Source organism: Myotis davidii, unplaced genomic scaffold (genome assembly GCF_000327345.1).
Source record: "Myotis davidii unplaced genomic scaffold, ASM32734v1 scaffold328, whole genome shotgun sequence".
In the NCBI taxonomy this organism is placed as follows: Eukaryota; Metazoa; Chordata; class Mammalia; order Chiroptera; family Vespertilionidae; genus Myotis; species Myotis davidii.
In genome coordinates, this window is record NW_006300373.1 from 2,134,903 (window position 1) to 2,161,332 (window position 26,430).

Genomic DNA, 26,430 nt, shown 5'->3' on the forward strand with positions numbered 1-26,430 from the left:
GGTGCCGCGCCCTGTTTTGTATGCAAACCCACATCTTCTCTTTCCTGTAAATAAGCCAGCGCTGGGGGTTCAGCGGGTTGCTTTGTTGATTGAAGATGAACTATCTCAGTGAGATGTACTCTGAAGCTGGGATGTGAAATGTGAAGTATGTCACCTAGAGACAGTCCTGGAGTTTAACTTGGATTCTAATCTTCAAGGGCATGTCAGGGCTGCTTAGAGGTCGCGGTGCTGGGGTTTTCCGCCTGCGGCAAGGGCACACCAGCCACAAGTCCAGGCTCTGTTGCTTGAAACCATAGATGCTACCACTTCCTGTTTCACATCTGAGGAACTGAGTACATTTAGTGTTAAACGTATCCATAGCAGAACCAAGCAAGTTACTGTGGTTATAGCAATGTGATATGTAACCTATTGATCATCATTTGCCTTTCTCACAACAGAAAAATATTTTTTTCCTCATTAATTTATTTAAGTTGATTTGTTGAATGTTTCCATCGGTACAAAATAGAATTCCTCATCGTCATATGGGGCGGTAAGTGGTAAGTTTTCTGGGTGGGAAGGAGAGAAAAAGCCTGAAACCAAGCAGAGTGAGTGAGTGAGTGTGTGTGTGTGAGTGTGAGTGTGTGTGAGTGTGAGTGTGTGTGTGTGAGTGTGAGTGTGTGTGTGAGTCAGTGTGTGTGTGAGTGTGTGTGTGAGAGTGTGTGTGAGTGTGAGTGCATATGAGTGTGTGTGTGTGCATATGAGTGTGTGTGTGAGTGCGAGTGTGTGTGTGTGTATGTATGAGTGTGTGTGTGTGTGTATGCATGTGTATGCATGCACACGCACGTGCGCATTGGGTAGGCGTGAAGTGGGAAACTGTTGAGGTTTAGAAATATTTCGGATGTCTGCCAGGTATTTAAATTGAATTCATTTGATGTTATAAAAATGTCAACATGAAGCATATATATGAAAAAGCAGTGTTTAGTGCAAAAAGGGATATGCTCGAGTTAACAAGAGTAGAACTACTCCTTAATTTCTAAAAATAATGAAGCTGGTTACTGCCTGTAAAAATTGTTTTCAATGCCAGACTTAATCCAGCACTGCATAAATGACATGGTTTCAGTTTTTTTCCTCCATTATCTGGCATCAACAATTTTGTGGGATATTAGCTCTAGATCTTAAATATCTTGCATTGTGATCCTGTTGCATTCATTTGTATGAGTTTGTGTTCATATGTAGAAAAGTATTTTAAATGTTACTGTTAGGAGTCTGATTATAGCTTATGGTCGTTTAAAGTACATACATGAAAAAATAATTACGTGAATAATTTTTTTAGCTGTTTACATGTGATTCTGTTGATTTTCTTGACAGAAAAATATTTTCATATAAAACAATTTCTTACAGTTTGAGATAATTTATAAAGTTGTTGGTGTTCTGAATTTTCAAAAGACAGACTGGTGATTATAAAATTTTGGTCAGCTAGTAGGCATTAAATAAATGCTAGTTTAACGAATACTGAGTGAACAAATGGCATTTTTAGTAAAGTTTTAGTTTTCATTAAACTCTAAGAAACTTATTAAACTATAAGTAATATTTCAAGATGTAAATTTGCCAAAACACTTTCTGTACCACTTGATTCTGTTTTGTACAGTGTTGTATAACGTCATTTTAACTAGAGGAAGAAATTATTTTTAGCAGACTGTAAAGTTGATGCACTTTTAACTCTCTCTTTATAATGTATAGGCAATTTCCCCATGATTAGTGATGACTTGGTCAACTCTTACCATCTGCTGCTGTGTGCTTTGGACTTAGTTTATGGAAATGCCCTGCAATGTTCCAATCGCAAAGAACTTGTGAACCCTGATTTTAAAGGTAAGATGTCCATCAAAGACTATTAGGCAGCCCACATTTCTCCATCATGTGCACTCGGGGGAGGGTATACACAGTGCAGGTTCCTCGCAGGAGAGCCCACGGCGCTCTGAAAGCTCCGCCACCCTGCTCTCCAGGGGACTGGGAACCGGGGTCAAGTCCCTGCAGCAGCATTTATGGGAAAAGCAATTGCAAGTATCACAGAGTTTAAGCCTCAGGTGACACTAGATCGCTCTGAAGTACACGCTCTGCGAGAAGCAGGACTAGGACTCTGGAGTGGGGAAGGTGACTTTAAGCGGGTATTTTTCTGCGTTGGCAGGCGTGGTGCCGGGACACTGTAGGAGGTCAGAACGGACTCACTGAAAGAATCTTCATTTTAGGTTTTTGCTAAAGAGGAGTAGTTATGGTTCTAAAATAAGGAAAAATAATTTTTAGCTCTTAAAATAAAAGCTGTATGGAAACCGCCAGGTCTGGGCAGTGCACTGCCCGGCAGCCCAAGCAGTGGCTGGCGCTCGGGTCCCGCCTGCCTGGCTCGTTTGCTCGCCCGCTGGGGATGGCTGGTTCCCTGCAGGTCGACCTGATTCGGCAGAGACTTGGGCTCTGGGCCAGCCTGGGCGACAGGCCCCAACTTGCAGGACCAGCCGTGGCGCCACTCTGCCGACAACAGGGTCAAGGTGGCTAAGCCGGTGCTGGAGGTGGACAGCAATGAGATGACCTGTCGTATCTGGCAGTTCATCAAAGAGAAGCTCGTCCTGCCCCACGTGGATGTCCAGCTCAAGTACATATTTCGACCTGGGCCCAAACCTTGACCAGACTGATGACCAGGACCCATCGGGTCTGCCTTGGCCACCCAGGAGTTACAGTGTGGCTGTCAGTGTGCCATCGTCGCCCCTGACAAGGCCCCTGCAGAAGAGTTCCAGTGGGACCAGCTGGAGCATCCTCCACGGCCTGTCTCCCACCCTCTGCGAAAACATCCCTGCCTTGTCCTTGGCTGGACCAAGCCCATCACCATTGGAAGGCCCGCCCATGCGACCGATAGCAGGCCACCGACTTTGTGGCCGAACGGGCTGGCACTTCGAGATGGTCCTCGCCCCGAAGGAGGCAGCGGGGCCAAGGAGTGGGAGCTGTGCAGCTTCTCCCGTTGGCGTGGGCACGGGCATGCACAGCACCCACACGTCCTCCTTGGGCTCTGCACACAGCGGCTTCCAGTATGCCATCCAGAAGTGGTCACTGTACATGGGCACCAGGGCACCGTTCTGAAAGCCTAGGACGGGCGCCCCAAGGCCGCCTCCAGGAGACCTCTGAGAAGCACAAAGTCCAGGTTAGGCGAGACCACGAGCTGGTACGAGCACCAGCTCTGATGACAGGTGGCTCAGGTTCCCAGGTCTTCAGGTGGCTTTGTGTGGGCTGTGAACTAGGATGGAGATGGGCAGTCAGACATCCTGCCCAAGGCTCCCTTGGCCCGATGGCATCTGTGCTGCTCTGCCTGGACAGGAAGACGATCGAGGCCGCTCATGGCATGGTTCCCTACCCGTCTCAGCAGCACCGGAAGGGCCGCCCTACCAGCACCAACCCCATCGCCAGCGTCTTTGCCTGACGCCTAGCCTGGAGCACGGGGGGAAGCTGGACGGGAACAGAGTTCATCAGGTTTTCCCAGACCCTGGAGAGGGCGGGTGGAGACTGGGGAGCAGAGCCCTGCCCAGGGGCCTGGTGGCTGCATCCCTGGTCTCAGCAGCCTGAAGCTGAACAAGCACTGCCTGAACACCTCCGACTTCCTGGGCGCCATCAGAGCCACCTGGACAAGGCCTGGGCCACAGTAGCAGGGCGGGGCACACTGCGTGGCGCTGTGGAGTCACCCAGCCTTCCCCATGGGGCGCAGGGCGGGCCTCAGCCCTCTCAGGCCTTTCTAGGGCCAAGATGATTTAAAAGTATCTGCGGTTCACCTCAGGGGGACGTGAGCAGGAGCAGCGTTTTCCCTCAGCCAGGCAGGCTGTTTCGCAGACTGTCACTCATGTCCCCTTGGAGCACATGGTGCCGTATTTAGCTACTAAAGTCACACACACACACACACACACACACCCCGCTGTGTGGAAATGCTAATTAGTTCGGCTATGCATTTAGTAGGCTTTAAGGTATGTAATTTCTATGAATGATAGACAGTAACAGACCAAATCATGATATACAAAGCAAATACTAGAAAGTATTTGTTGAGCTGGTAGTGTATATGATGCTGCTATTTGAAGAATACCATGGTAGGATTGAGGGACTGTCCGTTTGGGGGTGGTTACAATGAAAATTTCAGCTTGTCTGACTCTCAGGGTAGATATTTAAAGCGAGTGGCGTTAGTTACTGTTAGTTGCTTCTGGATTGGTAAATTTCATGTTCTTTGTATTCTGTCTTTTCTCCCATTTCCTTCCCAACTCCATTATAATTCTATAGAGCTGCTTCCCTTCATTTTTTCCCACTGAGACTAGGCCAAGATTAGCTATAAATTAGTTATGATAAACACATATAATTCAGTTAAAGTACATACTTTGGACAGTAATTTTTTAAGTGGTACTTTTATTTGAATATGAAACTTATTTATAAAGTTATGTATTTGTGTTTTTTAGTTATAGCATAATACTAAAATTATTTTTTTTAACCATCTCTAGATACATGATTGAATAACTAAATCTTTTGAGGACTGGTACACTTTACCTCTACTTCCTGTTCTTGGGGTGTATTTAGAGTTAAATTAGGCCTATACCCCGATTCCTTTATCCGCATATGGCACCTCACTTGCTGATTGGCCTCTGCAGCTGTGTGTCTTACTTGACTACAGTTTGGTGTGTTAAGTGCCACCTGGTCCCTCTGTTCTGTCGGTCACAGGCCTGTCGGAAGACGGCCATGCTAAGGACTTCAAGCCTTCCTCCGACCCGCCCTGTGTCATCGAGAAGCTCTGCTCCCTACACAAAGACGGCCTCGTGCTGGAAGCGAAGGGCATAAAGGAGCACTTCTGGAAGCCCTACATACGGAGGCTCTACCAGAAGAAGGTGGGTGAGCAGCCGTGGAAGTACTTTCTGGGAAGGAGTTGACTTAATAGATGGCTTCAGGACCTTTTCTTTCTTCGTAGCTCCTTAAGGGAAAAGAAGAAAACCTTACAGGGTTTCTAGAGCCTGCGAACTTTGGAGAGAATTTGTGAGTACTTCTGCTCTGAATAATATTTAAAGTTGTCTGCTCAGAAAACCTCAGAGTTCAGTGGTCAGCTGGTACTCCAAGAACGTGTTTGAACTTGTTAAAAATTGTACTGCTGTTCCTGAAAGCTGTCATAGTTAAACTTGGGTCATAATTTTTGAAGTAAATTCCTTGGGAACGGTACAGGTGCCACGTGGGGGTGCTGAGGTCTAGAAAGGTGCGGGAGCAGCGGGAGGGGGCGTTAGGCTGCTCACCGGAAGCCACACTGACCAGGCAGGTGTGCTGTGTGCGAGGGTGAGCACAGTGCAGACACTCCTCGGCTCTTATGGTGAGGGCTGGTGAATAAAAAGAGAACAGCATTGAGCGGACCGAAGCACGGGCTGAAATGGCAGTTGTCTGAGCGCGCATTTTGCCCCCCCCCCCCAGGAAAGCCATCAATAGGGCCTACGAGGAGCACGTTCTGACTGTTGGGAGCTTAGATGAGCGGGTGTTTCTTGGAGAGGACGCGGAGGAGGACATGGGGGCGCTCTCCAGGTCTCTGGGTGCCGGGCCGGGCGCGGAGCCTGCCGAGGGGGTGCCGATGAAGACCATCTTGCAGCAGCACTTGGACAAGGTGAGCGGAGCCCAGGAGAGGGGCCGGCACACGCTCAGGTCCTGGTCTGTTCTGATGATCGTGTGTGCGTTCTGCTTGCTCCCATTGTGAAAAAGAACATGCCCCTCGTGGTTACCTTAACTAAGAGTTAGCTCCATTTTGAAAAATGTTTTTTATTGATTTTTAGAAAGAGGAAGCGAGAGGGACAAAGAGATAGAAACATGGATGAGAGGGGGAAATACACTTTATCTTGAATATTAAAAAACACGCTTAGGCTATCTAAACCTTTAAGCGTTTGTTGGAAAAATTAGAAGAGGTGTTTTATTAGCACATGCAGTCATGCTTCAGTTCTTTGACATGAGGTCATGCCTTTTTCATGTGTATGTTCAAGAACGTTGACTTGCTCTGTGTGAAGCTCTGTGCCCGCTGGGGCAGCTGTGCCGGAGCACAGGGCCCGGGGCGAAGGCGGGCAGGAGGGCTCCCCGCGCCAGGCGCTGCCCGCACCTCGCAGCGGTGGTTCGCCTCTCCCGGAAGCAGACGTGCTCGTTAGGGGACTTCTGTGAAATCCTGGATTTCACTGGGCCAGATTGATTTCAGTTTCCTTTTGTCAATCGTTAAGTATTTACAAAAACAGCAGTAGGTGCTAGCTGTTTCTCCAAGACAGTCTACATTTCCTAATGCTTGTTTTTGCCTTCAAGCTTACGTTTTGAAGGAGGGGTCATAGGGAAATACGCGTTATCTTAAAGATTTATCTTCCAAGAGGCGAAATTTGAGTTAGCTGAAATGCAGACTGTTCTTTCACACGTCCTCACCGGATCATGGTGGCTGTAGAGGTGCCATGTCTAAATTCCAAGATGGGGATATGCGAATCACTAGAATTTGTTAATAATACAAAGTCTGATTGCCTTCAGTTCCCGATTGCGAAGTAATTGAGTCTTTCCAAGCTAAAATAGTGTTCTTTCTTCCCCTTAGTCTAAAGCACTTAGAATCTCCACGCCGCTCACTGGGGTGAGGTACATTAAGGATAATAGCAGCCCTTGTGTGACTCCGGTCTCTGCAGCCACACACAGCCTGAGCCGTCTCCACACCATGCTGGTGGGCCTCCGACACGCACCCAGTGAGAGGCTGGGGCAGATCCTGAGGTCAGCGTGAGTCCTTCCTGCCTTCTACATGTGGCTGTTGACTATTTTTCTAATTTTTTACTTTAATTCTTCACTACTTGTGCCTTAATTTACTCATTACTGATTTTATAGCTGTTGTCTGCAGAAGACATAGCAATAGAGGAGGTACGGTTAGAAGATCATTTTCCCTCAGGGTCTTATTCTTTTCACGCTGCTCTCACAGAGCACACAGACCGGGTGGCTTAGAACCAACAGAAAGACCAGCACTAGACCCTGGAGAATAAGGCACCAGACTACGCCACCAGCTGTTCTGTCTTAAGACGTCAGGGAAGGGGATCAGTGAAGATGGTAGTTGTCAGAGGACTTCATGGAGAGGATGGGTCCTGGGCACATTTCTGAAGGAAGGGTGGGTCCCTACTAGAAAAGGTAGACGGGTACATGCACAGCCAGTGTGAAAGCACTGTAACTTCTGTAACTCTACAGAGCACCCTTAGCCTGAAAAGGACGTTAGTCCTAAAAGTTTATGACTTGATGACATAGGCCCTCTGGGACCCATTTTCTTTCAGGTGATCTGATAGAAGAAGGCCCTTTATACACATATTAGTAACTCCCCACTCATAGCTGGACTCATTACATACCTAAGCTGACTGAGTTCCCTTCACATTTTCATGAAGTCTCCTTTTTTCATAAACTTGATTGTAATTAACACCCAGCAGGCTCTGTCTGTATCTGTCTGTATGACCTCTCCCTGAGTCATGTTTTTGAAATGGACCTTGTTTGCCTGGAATTCAGAAGTATTTCATAAACACATTTTAGAAGCCTGATTGAATCTCTGTCTCCCAAATCTTTGTACAATCTCTGACAAGAAGTACCAGCTTCTTTAATCGTAAATACCATCCATGGTCTTGAAATACCAGCAGGTACTAGGTAAAGCCGAAGGGCTTTGTTGTTGTAAAAGGTACCTGTGTGTGTTCATAAATAAAATTCTGTTTGTATAGCATATCCAGTAGCTACCTCTAGCAAGATTATAAAGAAACAAAAATCGGTTATAGTTTTCTAAACTTGTTACATTTTTACAATGAATATGTATATTTATGATCAAGATAAAAACTTAGTTGTTACAAAAGCACACATGGTGATACTCTGTATGCTTCTGCATTGGACATACATTGTCTTTCTAGTAAAATAAATAAGTAAAAAATGAGATAATTTGGTTTTCAGGGAACGATGTAGAATACCAGTAAGGGTATATCTGAGTCTGTGGTAGAGATTACTTACACGTCAGCTGTTTTCTGCAGGAGTTTACTGGGCGTTGTGTGCCCTCTAGAGGAACAGTTGAGGGCAGTTAGTTGGTCAGCAGTGATTGCAGACGTGGGGTCCAGTCACGGACATCAAACAGGCACAGAGGTTAAGGTTGCTAAACTTACTGCAGAGAAGATACAACTATACACAATACTTTTTTTCCCACTGAAAATGGTAATACCAACACCTTTATCAAAGAAGTATGGGTGAGTGTATAGTTTGTGTTCAAAGTATTTTATATTTACAGGTTAGTACAAATACAGAGTTGTAAACAGCTTATCACTTTGTAACTCGGCAAGACCTTTAAATTAGATAATTTCTTTTTATTTTTTAGGAAATGTTCTAGAGATCCAACCCAGGCTATTGCCAACAGATTGAAAGAAATGTATGAAATATATTCTCAGCATTCCCAGCCAGATGAGGAATTCAGTAATTGTGCTAAAGGTGAAGCTTAATATTATCTTTATTGTTTTCATCTTGGTGTTTAACTACATGGAGTCCTTTATGGTAACTGAGTCAGAAACATGAAGAAAAGATTTATGCGTTTAGGTTGAAGGCCAATTTTATGTCAGCCGGTGATTTCTGGGCCCTTCTCAATAAGAAACTTTATTTTATTTACTTTCTTTTGTTAATCCTCACCCAAGGATATTTTTCCCATTGCTTTTTAGAGAGAAGAAAGGAGGGGGAGAGAGAGAGAGAAACATGAATGTGAGAGAGAACCATGGATTGGCTGCCTCCTCCACATCCCACACTGGAGATCGAGCCCGCAACCTGAGCTTGTGCCCTTAACTGGAATCGAACCCAAGACCCTTTTGTCCGCAGGCCAATGCTCTGTCCACTGAGCCAAACCAGCGAGGGCTATTCTGATGTCTTTATTATGTTGACCTTCTGGTACTTTTTCATTTGGAAAATTTTTGTTTTCATTTGTAGACTGGATATTAAATGTAGAAATATTAAATGTAAAAAAGTAAAAACAGAAGACATAGCTGTTTTCCTGCCCAGACCTGTGCTAGGTGTTTTGAGGTCTTCAATTAAAACCAAGTATGAGTGGAATAGTAACCAACTGTATGCCTCCCAGCATAGCGCTGCTCTGCTCACACCTCCCAACAGAATAAGAATGATGTGAATCTTCATGGACTCATTAAATTCCAGTTATTTATGTGAAAATTTCATTTCACATTTTAGAAAAATTAAGGAATCTTAGGGATGATTGAAATAGCAACTGTAGGAAGTGTATGGGTTTTTAAATTTTATATTGTGGGCAGGGGATGGGATGGCCCTCATTTTTCACGTTTCTTTTCTTTGCATGTGATTGTTGTGTTCTTTTATTTTGCAGAAATTGCCAGCAGACACTTTCGTTTTGCAGAGATGATTTACTATAAAGTATTAGAATCCATTATTGAGCAGGAACAAAAGAGACTGGGAGACATGGATTTATCTGTGAGTAAATATCCAACATATTGAATCAGAACAGTAAAATGTGCTTTCCTGTCAGCCCTAGCCACCAAAAGAAGAAAACACACCGTTATTGAACAAGAGAAATGATACGTGGCCTTGAGGGAACAACATTGGCACCTAAGGAAACTGGCTATTATGAATAATGGTTCTGAGTTCTTTTCTTTTTTTTTAAATATATTATTGATTTCAGAGAGGAAAGGAGAGGGAGAAAGAGATAGAAACATCAATGATGAGGGAGAATCATTGTTGTCTGCCTTCTGCACGCCCCCGACTGGGGATGGAGCCCTCAACCTGGGCACGTGCCCTTTACCAGAATGGAACCTGGAACCCTTCAGGCACAGGCCGACACTCTATCCACGGAGCCAACCAGCTATGGCTGGTTCCGAGTTCTTTCACCTGCAGCCCCCATTCAGTGCCTTGCTGCAGCAGGCCATGTATTACAACTTCCAACTTCTGTGGGTAGTAAAACTAGTTAAGGGTTAAAACACTCAGACTTAATCTTAACTGAGTTTTTAAATAACATGGGTTTTTTTATCAAGCCTTCTTTCTATAGCAAGAATAAATTGAGTATTGACTCAGCAGGACTTTTAATAAATATTCAGCCATTTCTCTTGGCTAAGATAATTCTTTTTTATTGATTTTAGAGAGGAAGGGAGAGGGATAGAGAGAAATGTCAATGAGAGAGGAAAAGCACATCAATCAGTTGCCTCCTGCACACCCCCTACTGGGGATCAAGCCTGCAACCTGGGCTTGTGCCTGACAGGGAACAGAATCAGGGACCTCTTAGTTCATGGGCCACACTGGTAGGGTTAGCTGAAATAATTCTTTTTCCTAGATTTTACTAATAAAAAATGTACATTGATTTTAAACAAGTGATATTTACTTTCAATTGTATCAAAAAAATTTTAATTTTTTAAGTAACATTTTAAAGAAAATTATAAAATTGACCTATAATTGTTCTAATTCTTTGTACCTAGTTCCTTTTCTTTTTTAATATATAAAAATATGGTGGGCCCTGGTCAATTTGGCTCAGTGGATAGACCGTTGGCCTGCGGACTGAAGGGTCCCAGGTTCGATTCCAGTCAAGGGCGTGTACCTTGGTTGCAGGCACATCCCCAGTAGGGGGTGTGTAGGAGGCAGCTGATCAATGTTTCTCTCTCCTCGATGTTTCTGACTCTATTCCGTCTCCCTTCCTCTCTGTAAAAAAAAAAATCAATAAAATATATTAAAAAAATATGGTGGTATGAATTTAAAAGACTGTTTTATGACAAATTTTTAAACTTTGAAACACATACAGAAGAATTACAGTAGTTTAGCGGTTGATAGTAAGTAGATACCTGTATACTCACCTAAGGAACGTATTTTTCAAAAATTTTTTAATGTAGTAAAAAATACATAAAATATGCTATCTTAGCATTTTTCAGCGTGCAGTTCACTGGCATTAACGATTCACAATGTTGTGCATCCCCCTCAACACTAGCCATCTTCACAATTTTTTATCATCCCAAACTGATAGTTTATACCTATAAATAATGACTTCCCACTCACTCCTCCCTTTAGCCCCTGGTAACTTCTGTTCTTCCTTCTCTATGCATTTACCTATTTTAGGTACCTTAGATAGTCATACAATATTTGTTCTTTTGTGTCTGGCCTGTGTTACTCAGCATTATGTTTTCAAGGTTCATCCATGTTGTAGCATGTGTCAGAATCTTATTCCTTTTTAATGATGAATAATATTGTGTGCATACACACCACATATATGTGTATGTTACATTTTGTTTACCATTAATCTGTTGATGGACATTGAGTTGTTTCCACCTTTTGGCTATTATGAATAATGCTGCTATAAACATTGGTGTACAAGTATTTATTTGAGTCTCTGCTTTCAATTCTTTTTGGTATATACTCTCAGTATAAATTATATCAGATATCTGATTTACAAATATTTGCCCCCATTCTTTGGGTTGTCTTTTCACATCATTGATGGTGTTTTTTGATACACAAAGGTTTTAATTTTAATGAAGTCTAATTTACCTATTTTTTGCTCTTGTTGGCTGTGCTTTTTGTGTCTATATAACTTTTTAGTTTTAAAAAATATATAATTTTAGGAAATAAATAAGCAAAGAAAAAGTACATGTGAAAATCATCTGTGATTATGTCACCCTGAATAAGCATGTTGACCATCTAGCCAAGTCACCTGTCCTCCTTCCAGCCATCTTTTTATGACAGTGGCCTCTGACTGTAATGCTAGTGTGTAACATCTTTCCAGATCATTAGTCTTCTAAGCATCAGAGTGTATGTATATTTTAATTAGGGATGTAATTTTTTGTATTAGCTATATTTCATGATATATAAGATTTTTGAAAGTTGCTAAAAAATGGACTTATTTATAAAGTTAAAAGTTTTGTAAGAAAAGAAGCACATACTACTCACTAATTCAGAGAATAAGACTTTTTGGTATTTTTATTTAACTTGACTGGGTATAAAATGTCTTATCAGAGTAGACTAATGTTTCTGCATGTTAATAACTGCTTTACAGAGCATTCTGGAACAAGATGCATTCCACAGATCACTCTTGGCCTGCTGCCTCGAGGTTGTCACTTTTTCTTATAAGCCTCCTGGGAATTTTCCATTCATTACCGAGATATTTGATGTGCCACTTTATCACTTTTATAAGGTATTTTTAAAGATCTGATAATAATGAGAAAATTATAGATGAGACCAATTTCCTATTGTTAGCCATCTAGTTCATTTTAATATCTAAGTATATTTATTTTTAATTACATTTATTAATAATTTCTGTATTTGGGGAGCAGAGAAGAAATAGAGTCCTAAGAACTATATAAATTCTTTTACTGTGCAATAAAGACCTATGCTTAGCGAGTTTCATTTTATTCCTTTCATTACATAAAGGCTTTTAAGATACTTTCATTTTATGAGCTTAAGGTTTTTAAAAAAATAGCAAACCTATCACTAGCTTATCTTACAGAGCAATCTTTTTTATGGAATTTAAATAGTATTGAATGTGTCTTTCAGAAACAAAAATCCTCTTTGACGTGATTATAGAGGCACAGAGGAAGGGCATTGACTGGTCGTTTCCTTCTTGATATTGAGTATATGAATTTATTTAATTCAGCTACAGCAGTCAAAACGTTTTTATAGTGGCAGAGATTGAATTTTTAGAGTTTTTAAATACAAAATTTAAAGAGTAATGTTTCACTCTCAATAGATAAGACATTCTTTCATTTAAATGTTGAAATACACCACTATGAAAAGATTTTACGTAACTCATAAATGCAATTTAAATATTAATTATAAAGGCAGAAGGGAGGAGCAGCTGTTTCAAAATAGTACTATTCTTTAAACTTACAATTTTTTATAAATTGTCTTTGTTATATCTATAAATACGTAAAAAAAGTTACCCTTTTTTTATACATATATTTTTTTTATTATATTATTTTTTTTAAAATTATTAAACCAGGGCCTTTTCTTCATTTCAGGTGATAGAAGTATTCATCCGAGCAGAAGATGGCCTCTGCAGAGAGGTGGTGAAACACCTCAATCAGATTGAAGAACAGATCTTGGATCATCTGGCCTGGAAGCCAGAGTCTCCGCTCTGGGACAGGATTAGAGAGAATGACAACCGAGTCCCTACCTGTGAAGAGGTTTGTGAGCGACTGTAAGGTCTTTCTCTAAGGAAAGTACAGCAGTATCTAGTCTGCTCACCACCTTCTTCCCAGGGCACAGTTACACTTCATGTCTTCCTCGTGCAGAGTGAGCGGTTAAGCACCTGCATCCAATAGGAGACAAGAATCAGAATGACTGTGTGCTTGCCCCAGGTTTTCAGTGACAGGGGAAGAATTCAGTGTTCTACCGTGATCTCTTAATCAAGTGTCTCTACCTTAGATGCTTGATACGCCAATTCTCCACATCAGTAAGGACTGCTCATTCATATTTAGTACCTAGTTACCAGGTTTTGAAATGTTTAAGCCTGCCAGTGGAAAAGACAGCTGACAGATGGAATAAGGGATGAGCCAAGACAGTTTAATTTTACCTTAGGTGATTATTGTATTTTTAATAATGCTTTTTGAATAATGGCCTTCTGTGTGAACATTCTTTGTAGGTCATGCCACCGCAGCACCTGGAAAGAGATGACATGTGTATGGCTGGCACCCCTTTGACTCCCAGAAGAGTGAGTGAAGTTCGTGCCGAGACTGGCGGGCTCGGAAGAAGTAAGTTTAAATACTAAGGCACATAGATGGGGTCTAAGATCTGGGGATCTGACTTCCATCTAAACCTGCAAGTGACGTTCCTAGGGCTTATACAGGGTGTCCCCCAAAAATGTGTGATAGCTGATTCTATTACATTTTGAAAATGAACGGTATTTTAATAAACACCGCCTTTATAATTATTCTACACGTGTAGACATTTTTTGGGGACACACTGTATTTCTCAATAAAGTTGTTTTAAAAAAATTAAACTAAGCTTAATTGAATAAAAAACATGCATGTCCATTCTTTCTAAAGGACATTATTGAGTTTTAGTAATTATCTGTATTTGGACAAAGATGAAGATTCATAAAACGGGGGGAAATGCTCCCAGATGGGGATATCAAATTCATCAGGTCCCCTTATCAAGTAGTGGGTTTATGTCAGAATCACATTTTACATGAGCATCAGGTAGAAATTGAATATGGTTAAAAATAGCATGGAAAAATAGTACAATTCTTTAAATTGCCCCTCGCTCAGCAAGGCCCTGAACTAGTGGAGGGCAAAGCCTCATTTGATTTAGCAGAAGGTGGAGTGAAGAAGGGAGTCCTGAGAGACAAATAGAGAAAAATCTTTCTTTAAATTTTGCTCATAATAGTGTTCAGTGGAATTATTACTATGATGTGACTCATGTAATTTTTGTTGGCTTTTAAATTAGTTTTTGTGCACTAATAACAGCTTGGATGAGTCCGCTCCTTCTCCCTGAGTGAAGTGGTTTGATTTTTTTTGGCTCTAGGCATCACCTCTCCAACCACATTATATGAGAGGTACAGCTCCCCAACTGCCAGCTCCACCCGAAGACGGCTCTTCGTCGAGAACGACAGCCCCTCTGACAGGGGAGCACCCGGGCGCGGGCCCCCACAGCCCCTGGTCAGTGCTGTCCCCGTGCAGAACGTGCCTGGGGAGGCGGTTCCTGTCACACCAGTTCCTGGACAGACTTTGGTCACCATGGCAACAGCCACGGTCACAGCCAACAATGGACAAACTGTGACCATTCCTGTACAAGGTAAGGCAGGCTGAGTTGGATAGCGAGTTCTTTCTCTGTGGCATTCATTGGGAAGTTACCTGAGATTCGGCTGGAATGATGATGCGACAAGCATTTAGCGGGGAGGGGGTTAGGAGCGGGAGGAATTGGAAACCCTGCCTGGGGAACCTTGTATTATCAGCATTTCCTTTGTGCTTTTCTCTTTGTAACAAACAGGTATTGCCAATGAAAATGGAGGGATAACGTTCTTCCCGGTCCAAGTCAATGTTGGGGGGCAGGCATCAGCCGTGACGGGCTCCATGCCGCCCCTCAGTGCCCAGGCCCTGGCTGGGAATTTGAGCTCTCAACAGGTGGCAGGAACCACCTTGCAAGTCCCGGGGCAGGTGGCCATTCCGCAGCTCTCCCCGGGGGCACAGCAGAAGCAAGGCCCCCCCTTACCCAGCGGCAGCGGCAGGCCCAGGAAGACCAGCTCCTTATCGCTGTTCTTTAGAAAGGTAACTTCCTGTCTTCTCACTGGTCACGAGTTTGGGGAATGTGTTAGATAAACAGGTTCTGAGGCGGTTTTTTTATCTACCAGGTTTACCACTTAGCAGGTGTCCGCCTGAGGGATCTTTGTGCTAAGCTGGATATTTCAGATGAGCTAAGGAAAAAAATCTGGACCTGCTTTGAATTCTCCATAATTCAGTGTCCTGAACTCATGATGGACAGACACCTGGACCAGTTGTTAATGTGTGCCATTTATGTGATGGCAAAGGTGAGGACTTCGGACTATAAAAGGAAAAAGATAATTCCCTACCCTCAGGGGAAAAAAAATTCTTTATCCGCACCTGAGGATTTTTTCCATTGATTTTTTTTTTGAGAGAGGAAGGGATAGAGACACAGACACATCAATTGGTTGTCTCCCATACTCACCCTGACTGGGGCTGGGTATCGAACCCACGACGTTTGGTACATGGGCTGGTGCTCTAACCACTGTACACATTGGCCCAGACATCTGTGATTATATATTCATTTCTTTTAATTTTTGAAAGACCACTATTGGCCGGAACCGGTTTGGCTCAGTGGATAGAGCGTCGGCCTGGGGACTGAGGGGTCCCGGGTTCGATTCCGGTCAAGGGCATGTACCTGGGTTGCGCGCACTTCCCCAGTGGGGGATGTGCAGGAGGCAGCTGATCGATGTTTCTCTCTCATCGATGTTTCTAACTCTCTATCTCTCTCCTTTCCTCTCTGTAAAAAATCAATAAAATATATTTAAAAAAAAAAAAGAAAGATCACTATTGGATACTGGAATCTTTAGATTTTTTACTTTGAGCACTTTTAATATGTTGTTTGACTGCCTCTTTGCCTGCATAGTTTCTGAGTAGAAGTTGTCTGGGGTTCTGTAGTAAGTGAAGTGCCATTTTCTCGCTCTCGTGAAATGTTATGCCAGGTCTTGGTTTAGGTACCATTACCACCTCTAATGTTGCTGAATTTTAAGTTTCCTTTCATAGATAGTTCTTCACTTATGTGCCTTAGGACCATTTGCAGATTTTAAGTGACTAATTTTAATAGAATTTTCACCAGTTTCACTGTGGAGCAAGTGTATAGTGCTCACAGCATGTTACTGGAAGTCCATCGCTCTCACAAAATACTGTTATTCTTTTCCAGGTCACAAAAGAGGACAAGTCCTTCCAGGACATTATGCGTTGTTACAGGACTCAGCCACAGGCCCGGAGCCAGGTAACTTACTTCTCTTAGGATTGAAAATAAAGCTTCACGTCTTTGAGAAACACAAAAAGTCAACCCGAGTTGTTTCTGTAGCCTTTCCCCAGCCTTTACTTTAAAGGAAGTCTTTGGTTTGATCAGTTCTCAACCTGTGGGTCGCGACCCCTTTGGCGGTCGAACAACCCTTTCACAGGGGTCGCCTAAGACCATCCTGCATATCAGTTACATTACGATTCATAACAGTAGCAACATTACAGTTATGAAGTAGCAACGAAAATAATTTTATGGTTGGGTCACCACATGAGGAACTGTATTTAAAGGGCCAGAAGGTTGAGAACCACTGGTTTAAGTTCTCTTCTCTCCTAAAGGCAATGACATGAAATAACAGACGGCTTAATTTAGCTAATCACAGGAAAGATGTAAACTGGAAGGTTGTTTGGTTTCTGTGCCACCTATCAGTCTGATTTAGGAAATATGGTACATTTAACCAAGACAACTTCTAATGAAGATTTAAGACTCATTTTACCTTTAATATTATTCATCTCCCTTAAAGGGGCAGGCGTGTGTGACATCTGTGGTTGGCTTAGAATGTCTTGGCTTTATGGTTGGGTCCTATCCTGCTCTGTCACATTGTAGGCTGTACTTGGAATTTCAAGCCGCAGGCCCTGGTGTCCCCCTGGATCTGTTACATAACAGACATATGACCTTGGCTGCATTGATTAACTTCCCCTGAGGAGGAGAACTATTATTTCGCAGGATTGTTGTGAGAATTAAATCACATGTCAAGGCCATGTGATCTAGGCTGTATTCCATAAATTGTCATTTCTGTCCCCTTCTCATGGTCTCCCTAAAGGTGTATAGAAGTGTTTTGATAAAAGGGAGAAGGAAAAGAAGAAATTCTGGCAGCAGTGAAAGCAGAAGCCATCAGAATTCTCCAACAGAACTAAACAAAGACAGAAGTAAGTGGGATCTTTGTGGACACGTACAAAATAAAATTAACTTTAGGCCTCGAAGATTAAAGATTCCTAAATGAAATTACTTCTAAGGAAACTATGAATAAACTATATTATTGGGAAAGGATTTGTTGGAAGAAGAAATGATTCTAAATTTAGTGGCAACGTTGTTTGTCCTTTATCCCATAGTTTTGAGGCACATCATGCAAAACATTTTTCTCCAGGGGACTCAGGCAGGAATTTGCTGGCCTGCGTTTCAGGGAAGTCTGGCATGCCAGCCGAAACCATGCTGTGGAAATGCCCTCCCTAATTGTTTGCACCCCTTACTGCAGGGGCAGGTTCTGGAGACTTGGTGAAACTTACCAGTGATACCGTCTCCTTGTGCCCTACATTTATGGCCTGGGGGGGATGTTAGTACTTAATGTCTTACCTGCCTGCGCTTTGCCCCCTGGTAAAAGCATTCATGCCCATTTGCTGCCATTATACAAGTAGAGAGGGTAGCTGTTTGTTTTTGAAAAGCAAATGCAATGGGATAAAGGCAGTCTCTCTGTTTAACCCGTTCTACCTGCCACAGCCAGTAGAGACTCGAGTCCTGTCATGAGGTCCAGCAGCACCCTGCCTGTCCCACAGCCCAGCAGCGCCCCTCCGACACCCACCCGCCTCACAGGCGCCAACAGTGACCTGGAGGAGGAGGAGAGGGGAGACCTCATCCAGTTCTACAACAATGTCTACGTCAAACAAATTAAAACATTTGCCCTGAAGTACTCACAGGCCAACGTGGTAGGTTTGACGGGGATTATTGCGTACTTTGTTTTCACTTTGGAGGGGTGAGGAATCACTTCTGTGTGAGCAGTTCCACATGTAAACGGGTTTCATTAATAATCCTCGTTAAGTAAAAGGGAGGGAGTCTAACAGAAAAGTGTGACTCATACAGTTGATAGTGTTGTGTCACATTGAACAAGAGGAGAAGGTACCTGGATTCCCTGTGGGGGACAGCAATACAGGGAATGCAGGGGCTCCCGGCGTCCGGAACTCAGCAGCTGTGGCAGCCGTGCTACTTAGCTTTCCCCAGGCCTCTCGTTTCCTCCTCTAAGAAATGGGCATGAGTGTCCCCAGCTGACCAGGTCGGTGTGGGATTGAATGACACAATGCACTAAAAGTGCTTAAAACGGACTGGCACAAGCAAGCCCTTACATGGTTGCTGTTTGTATGCCTTGCTTTAGGTTAATTAGTTGGTGTCATTCATAAAGCTAATGGTTTATTATCTTTTCACTCTTACAACAAAAATAACCACTTTCAAAAAGACCCGGTTAGAAACTGTGCTTAGCTGAGAAATGCCCTTTTTTTCACAGACGGAGGCCCCTCCGCTGTCTCCCTACCCGTTTGTAAGAGCAGGCTCCCCACGCCGGGTGCAGCTGTCTCAGAACCATCCCGTCTACATCTCCCCGCATAAACACGAAATCGTGTTTTCTCCTCGAGAAAAGATTTTCTACTACTTCAGCAACAGTCCTTCCAAGGTGAGCCTGGCCCCTCTCGGCTTCTCCCACCCACAACCTGCTTAGGAGTCTAGAAACGGCGGATGGGAGCTTTCAGGGAAAGGTGACCAGTTAGGTCCCAGTGGAGCAAAAACCAGGGGTTTCGGGGGGAGAATTTCAGAGTTGGAAATCAAGTTAAGGGACTTGGATTTATTTTCATTCTTTCCTTTTCCTATTTGTGCATTTTTAACATTCTACTGTAAATCTGGGATTTTGTGGTTTTTATTCCATCTGTAAAATTTTTAAATTCCAAATTTTTTTCGGGAAAGAAAATTGGTTTCTCTAAACTGATGACTGAGTACCTGTTTCTGCGACAGGCAGTGTCTCTGTCCCCTGGCTCTTTGTCTTTGCCTGGGGGGATGGACATTCTGCACAGAGCAGTGCTGGTCATGTCGCCTGGATTTGTGAGCCGCACCGGCCTCAGTCTGAGGCGGGGACGGGGAGGGAAGCCTGCATCAGGCCTGGAGGTGGAAGTCAGCAGGCTGCCGAGTGTGCCGGGAAAGGGGCTCAGGACGCAGCAGCCACTGGGAATCATGCTGTGGTGAGGAGTGCGGCTGGTCCCAAAGGCCTGATGTGACACTGTGTTTACAGATGCACTCTCACACATGTGAATATGATGGGAACTGGCAGATGGGGGAGGGCCTGTTAGAGAGTGAAGGAAACTGAACAGGCAGGACAGCCACAGGGGAAACTTGGCTGTAAAGCTCATTTTTGTGGGGAAATGTGATGTGGACTTTAATGTTGATATTTACCTTTAAAGTTTCTGTTAAATTTCTTTGGTTTTGATGGTGGTACTGGATTATGTAGGAGAATATGCTTGAGGTAGTCAGAGATGCCCTGTTCCAGTGTCAGTAACTTACTTTCAAATAGTTCAATTATAAAAGATTATAGAGAGGACAAATGAGGTAAGTGTTAATCAATAATGGGTACTCAGTGTACTATTCTTCCAACTTTTCTGTAAGATTGAAATCTTTAAAAATAGAAAGGAAAATAAGTAAAAAAAATGTTCGAAAATATAATGGAAAAACTTCTATAAATAGCAGCAAAGTATCACATAGCTTGGAATAAATGTATCAAATTATTTAACTTGAATTAGTGGTTTTAAAAAATTGGAATTATACTAATGTTTCTGAATAGGAAGACCAAATATGAAAAAGATTTATAATTTCCTCAAACCATTTCATAGGTTTGATCTAATGCCAATAATATTCACAGTACAATTATGTACTGTGAACAAAAATGGCAATAGCCCCTAAAAAAAACAATTGGAGTTCGATGAAATGACTCTGACATTTCCTCTATTAGATTTTCCTCTTATAACTATAACCATATTAATCCAGTTAGAATTTAAGAGTTAAATGGGGGGGAAAATCAGAATACTCATTTCAAAAGAAGGGCTAAAAAATGGAAGGACATATGGAAAAATAGCAATTAAATGTAAGTGGTCTAAGAATACCAATTAAAAGGCAGAGTTGTAACAATGGGTGAGAAAGCAAGGCCCAACTATTTATTGCTTATGTGTAACACACTTTAAAGACACAGCTAGTTTAAAGGGTTATAACCCCAAACTCCCGTTAACTAATAAATAAATAAAATGTAGATCCATACGATGGAATATTACTCCAATAAAAAAGTAGTGACACAGGCTACAACATTGGTGGACCTTGAACACATCCAGCCAGTTCCAAGAGGATACACATGCATGATCCCTTTATATGGAATGTCCAGAGGGCAGACTCACTGAAGCAGAAGTAGGTTAGTGAGTGCTGACTGCTGGGGGAGTGGAAGGCACAGAGTTTCTGAGCTGACGAAAGAGCGATGATTGCACAACTCCAGAGACATACTAAAAGCCATGGGTTTGTACACTTCAAATAGATGAATTATATGGTATGTGAGTTACATCCCTATAAAGCTGTGTTTTTAAAAAAGTAAAAGGATAGACAAAGTTATACTCTATTGACACTTATCAAAAGAAAGCCTGGATTGCTATATTAATATCTGAAGAGCAAAAAGTATTACCAGTGCTAAGAAGGTCATTTCCTAATGATAAGGACATACAATCCTAAATAGAAAAAAAAAGAACAAGTAGAGAAAATCAGTAAGAATATTCAGGATTCATTAATGTTGTTGACTAACTGGTGTTTACAGAACATTCCGGTGGCACCAAGTACACATGGGACATTTACCAAGATAGAACACATTCTGGATCACAAAAACAAGTCTCAATAAATTGTAAAGGATTCAGATAATGTATTTTCTCTGGAAAATCCCCAAATTTTTGGAAACTAAATTGTGTATTTCTGAATCAACATATCTAAATTTGTGAAATGCAGCAAAAACAGTGCTAAGAGGAAAAACTATAGTTCTAAATACCTATAGAGAAAGAAAAAAGGTCTCAAGTTAGTGACTAAGCAACTTGAGAAAGAGCAGGAATCAATGAAATAAACAACTGAAAGTAGAGAAAATAAAAGCCATTAAAAGTTAAAGGTTTTGGTTTTTTTGAGAAGATAAAAAAGATACATCTCTGTATAGACTAAGTAGGAAGGATAAAAAAACAACTTTGTGCCAATAAATGTGATAATACAGATGAAATGAACTAACTCCCTGAGACAAACTTCTAAAACAGTAAAAAGGAAGTAGTTTTAATAGCCCTATCCAACATTCATTCATGATAAAACTCTCAGGGGACTTCCTCAACCTGATAAAGAAGATAAATACATTTGAAATTATCACTAACCTCATACTTAATGGTAAAAGACTGGATGCCTTCCCTCTAAGATCAGGAAGAAGGCAAGGATCTCTGCTCTTACCGCTCCTATTCAACACTGTAGCTGTAGGTCCTATCAGACACAATAAGGCAAGATAGAGAAGACGTACATGATGGAAAAGGAAGAAAACTGTCTCAATTCACAACATAGTTTTCTACACGGAAAAATCATCTACAAAAAGTTACTGAAACTAAAGATTAGGCAGGTTCCATAATTAACATACAAAAATCAAATATACGTATTTCTATATACCAGCAACGAGTAAGTAGAAGTAAAAGAATTTTAAACACTATACACAGCAATAAAAACTTAACACTTACAGTCAAGTCTGATAAAAGATGTGCAAGATTCGTATCCTGAAAACTACAGAATCTTGGTGAGAGAAGTTAAAGATTGAGAAAATGGAGAGATATATATCATATCCAGGAACTGGAAACATCAAGATCTGTTTTCTCCCACTTGATCTACAAATTCAACTTCAATTCCTGTGAAAATCCTGGCAGAATTATTTATATAACTTTAAACTGGTTCCAAAACTTACATGAAAATGCAAAGGAACTAGAATAATTAAAACAGTTTTGGAAAAATGAAACACGCTGTCTGATTTCAAGACTTACTTTAAAGCCACAGTAATCAAGACGGTGTGTGGTACTGGTGAAAGTAGAGTAACAGATCAATAGAACAGAATCCAGAAACAGACCACACATTCAGGTGGGGCAAATGTAGGTTTACAGTTGTGAGTATGCAGTTTATGCTTATTTATTGTATTATTTCCATATGACCAATTGTAAACCTCTTTTGCCCCACTGTGTAAAAGGCCAACTAATTTTCAACAAAGGTGCAAAAGCAATTCAGTGGAGAAAGGATAGCCTTTTCAATAGTTGGTGCTGAAACAATTGGATACCTATGTTCAAAAATATTAAAGTTGCACCCAGACACTGTGCCATATACAAAAAATTAACTCAAAATGAACCACAGACCTAAACTATGAAACTTAAGTTAAGCCATAGAAGCAAATCTTTGTGAACGTGGGTTTAGATATAGCATCAATAGCACAATCTTTCAAAGACTGACACATAGATGATCAAAATTAAGACAGACAAGCCACAGACGAAGAAAATTTTACAGATCTCATAGCTGATAAAGGATTTGTACCTACGGTATGTAAAGGATCATCAAAACTCAAAAGGGAAACCAGATTTAAAAATGGGCAAAAGATTTTAACACACTTCACCTATTATCTGCCTATGAAAATGACTAAAATCTTAATGACAACAAACACTGGCAGTGATGTAGAGCGATTGGAACTTATATTGCTGGTCAGAATACAGAATGGTATAGCAGAGACGTCATATCTGGAAAATAGAGTTAAACATACCTTTACCATAGAACCAGTAATCCTCCCTCCTAGGGATTTACCCATGTGGAATGAAAACTTAGGTTCATGCAAAACATGCTCATGAACCCTTATGACTTTATTCCTGTTTACCAAACAGTAGAAAACCACCCGTGTCCTCCAGCTGGTTAATGGTAAACAGGCCTGGGTAGTAGACTCAGCAGAGTACTGCTTTGCAATAAAAAGCCCTGATATGCTTAGCAACGAAAATGAACCTCAAGGGCATTAATGCTTAAGTGGAAGTCACTCATTCATCAGGCCACTTCCTCTCTTGATTCCATGTCTAGGACACTGTAGGGACAGAACATCAGTGACTGCCTTGGGGTGGGGTAGCTGGGACTACGAGGGAATTTCCTGGAGTGAAGGAACTGTTTTCTATCTTTACCGTGGTGATTACATGGCTGTGTATTTGTTAAACGTGTAGAACTGTACACTTACCAGGGTAAATTTTAAGTTAAGGATCCAGAGTTGTGACTTTCAATCCTGCTTGTCCATGATCACCAACTGGAAGGTGCCAGAAAAAACTGTAGCACAGAATTGGGAGTTTCTCCAATAATAGAAAGCAATATTAGACTGTTGGTTGGAGAAATATTTGTCATCGTGACTTACTAGGTGATAACTGAGATCAAGGACGAATATTACAAAGTGGTATCAAGTGAGATGACGGGTCATGAGTGACACCGGTCAGGGCAGGTGCAGCTTGTTGAACAGTCAGCATGATAGCCTTGCTTACAGCACCGAACAGCTGGGAGGAGTAACATGTCCAGAGGGGATTAAGCCATGCCACATACTGGAGAGTACTGCATGCAGTGCGGGTGATCCACACAGACACGGAAGTCTAAGCCTGTTTCCTCTAGGAAGTGCATGTGAACATATATGCTCATGTGCTTTCCAACAGGAAACAAGGGCAAGGAGGCAGCACATGAAAAAAACCCTTTAACCAAACACGACCAGAAAAGAGTGGGGTACACTGACTTTGGGGCTTTGGAGGAACTGCTCGCTGAAGGCGCTGAGAACCAATCTGGTCTCCAGCACCAGGCAGTGTTTCCTCAGGAGGCGTTCCCCGCAGAGAATTTGCCCAACTGTTCTCAATCTCCCAAGGACAACAAGTAACTATGACATTCCAGATCATACCAATAAGTTACTTACAAAGGATGCTTTAGGGAATTAAGGCTTACTTCTCTCGTGAAATTCCTGTTGAAAATGGCTGCTAGACTTAAAAAAAAAATCAGCACAATACAATGCAAAATCATGCTTTTTTTAAAAGGAGAATGGGGATGTATGGAATTGATTAAATAAGTTATTAGCCATGTCATGATCTATAACTACCGTAGAAAGAAATCACAGATGTGTCAGCTCTTGCATTTGGAAAAGTGTTCGTCCACTCCATCTGCGGAGCTTATTAAGCCCTCCTTCTCCGCCCAGTCATCGGCTCAGCCAGCAGAGAGGTTGACATGGGGAGGCTGGGTAGCTCAGTAGTTCTTTTCTCCATGGAGATGTTCAAGGTAAACCACTTAACTCACTTGAGGTTCTTTGCCTTAACAACGCATTGTGTGTATTCGGGTTTTCAAGTTTTTATATCTGTTTTTCCCTCGCTCTAGAGACTAAGAGAAATTAACAGTATGATACGGACAGGAGAAACTCCAACCAAAAAGAGAGGGATTCTTTTGGAAGATGGAAGTGAATCGCCTGCCAAAAGAATTTGCCCAGAAAATCATACTGCCTTAATACGCCGTCTCCAAGATGTAGCTAATGACCGAGGTTCCCACTGAGGTTAGTCTGTTGTATTGAAACTCCTTTCACAAACTGTTTAACAGCATCATTTAATGCATGCTAGATTATGGGGCTCTTTTCCTTACTCTTTCCAATATCCTTATTTTTACTCATCCCATCTGCCTTTTTCCTACCACTCAGTGCTTGCCGTCAAGGCTGCTTAGAAACCGGTCTGGGATTTGTTAACTCTTTGGCAAAGCTTTTACAGGTATTGTAGAGAACAAAGCATGCGGTCTCTGCTGACCCTCCAGCAGAGGGCTGTTTCAGTCCATTCCTACCCGTTTGTGGTCTGCTCTGGCGCTCCTGAAAAGCAACACAAAAACTAGGTATTCTGTCCTAAAACACTTGGTAGGAGTGTGAGAATTTTGCATTTTTGAAACTTAACAAGGGAGAGGGCCCAAGCTCAGATGGCCCGCGTCTCCCGGTCCCTGTGTGTCCTTCCCTCCCGTAGGTGTGGTGCAGCGTGGCAGGTGCTTGCGTGTTTGGTGTGTGGTGTGCGTGAGTTGTGTAATAAGTGGCACTTTTGGGCTGTAAAAAGCATGATTTCGTAATCCAGGTTTTGCTGTATATTGTGATGGCACTTTCTACAATGTGAACTTTATTAAGTACAAAACTGCTAGGCTAAACACTCAACATCCTCTTTGATGCTTTTTGTACGTTTTTAGAACTGTTAAAGCCCCAGTAGCCACCTTTGGGGCACACGTATTTTAAATTTTCCAGGTCTCCCCCAACCCCCTATTAATAGGGATCGGCTGGCTGAGTGAAGATTTTTAAATCAAGTTGAATTAAGGAAATTAATATGAAAAATTATGGCCACTTTAGGAGGTAGTTTTCCAAAAGACATGTGTCTACTAAGGTGATACATTTTAAACTATCTTTTGGTATGTTCCTGGCAGTTTAAAAAAGGAGTTTAGGTTTTCAGTGAGTACATAGTACCAGTCATACAAATTAGAAAAGGTTATTTAGCAGCTATTGAAGTATCTATATATAACTTTATTAATCAGTATTGTTCCAGCAGTTTTTAAGTTGACTGAATAATATTAGGGAGAAAATTCAATTGTAAATTGAATCAGTATAAACAAAGTTACTAGGTAACTTCATAATGCTCTGAAAGAAATATGGAACTTTAATTACACTGTTCAGTTAGAATAGTGTTCTGCAAAAATATTTATAAAACCTCTCCAGATACTTACTGCTACTGTAATTTTATATGAAAATAAGTGTATTTTTCAATAAAGCATTTATAAATTAATCTTTGTTCAGTTATACTGAGAAAAGGGTATTTAGTTTCCTGCATAAATGACAAAGAACCATCATTTATTGGTTTATTTTGTCTCTACAAAACACATTAGTCATTCATCACTTAAATATTTGACTTCATTAGAAACTGTTCTAACACTTTTTCTCCCTCCTGCCATAAAAATACAGTAAGTAATTTGCTTTAAAAAAAACAAAAACTATGAACCAGTGTTCTGGCCTCCTCACTCCCCTAACATGCACCTGGTAGTGATTCGTAAATCAGTAATACAGTAGGCTGAAGACTGAGTCAGGTG

General features: G+C 41.8%; 1 protein-coding gene across 5 annotated transcripts in view; it reads left to right on the forward strand.

The window, feature by feature from the left end:
• The window catches only part of RBL2 (retinoblastoma-like 2), a 60,935-nt gene that overhangs the window by 10,336 nt on the left and 24,169 nt on the right, over nt 1-26,430 (forward strand). For 4 of the 5 annotated variants that reach the window (XM_015572650.1, XM_015572649.1, XM_015572651.1 and 1 more), the window contains 18 exons: nt 1,720-1,848; nt 4,717-4,880; nt 4,961-5,025; nt 5,449-5,635; nt 6,587-6,756; nt 8,372-8,481; nt 9,374-9,477; nt 12,035-12,172; nt 12,996-13,160; nt 13,619-13,727; nt 14,500-14,769; nt 14,965-15,242; nt 15,326-15,502; nt 16,396-16,467; nt 17,306-17,411; nt 17,980-18,185; nt 18,758-18,922; nt 24,706-24,877. In XM_015572650.1, the coding sequence (XP_015428136.1) occupies nt 1,720-1,848; nt 4,717-4,880; nt 4,961-5,025; nt 5,449-5,635; nt 6,587-6,756; nt 8,372-8,481; nt 9,374-9,477; nt 12,035-12,172; nt 12,996-13,160; nt 13,619-13,727; nt 14,500-14,769; nt 14,965-15,242; nt 15,326-15,502; nt 16,396-16,467; nt 17,306-17,411; nt 17,980-18,185; nt 18,758-18,922; nt 24,706-24,876 (2,786 nt within the window). In that variant the 3' untranslated portion in view covers nt 24,877. Of the gene's footprint in view, nt 1-1,719; nt 1,849-4,716; nt 4,881-4,960; nt 5,026-5,448; nt 5,636-6,586; nt 6,757-8,371; nt 8,482-9,373; nt 9,478-12,034; nt 12,173-12,995; nt 13,161-13,618; nt 13,728-14,499; nt 14,770-14,964; nt 15,243-15,325; nt 15,503-16,395; nt 16,468-17,305; nt 17,412-17,979; nt 18,186-18,757; nt 18,923-24,705; nt 26,329-26,430 lie in introns of those variants that run through there. The other variant, XM_006777050.2, reaches the window with a different exon arrangement.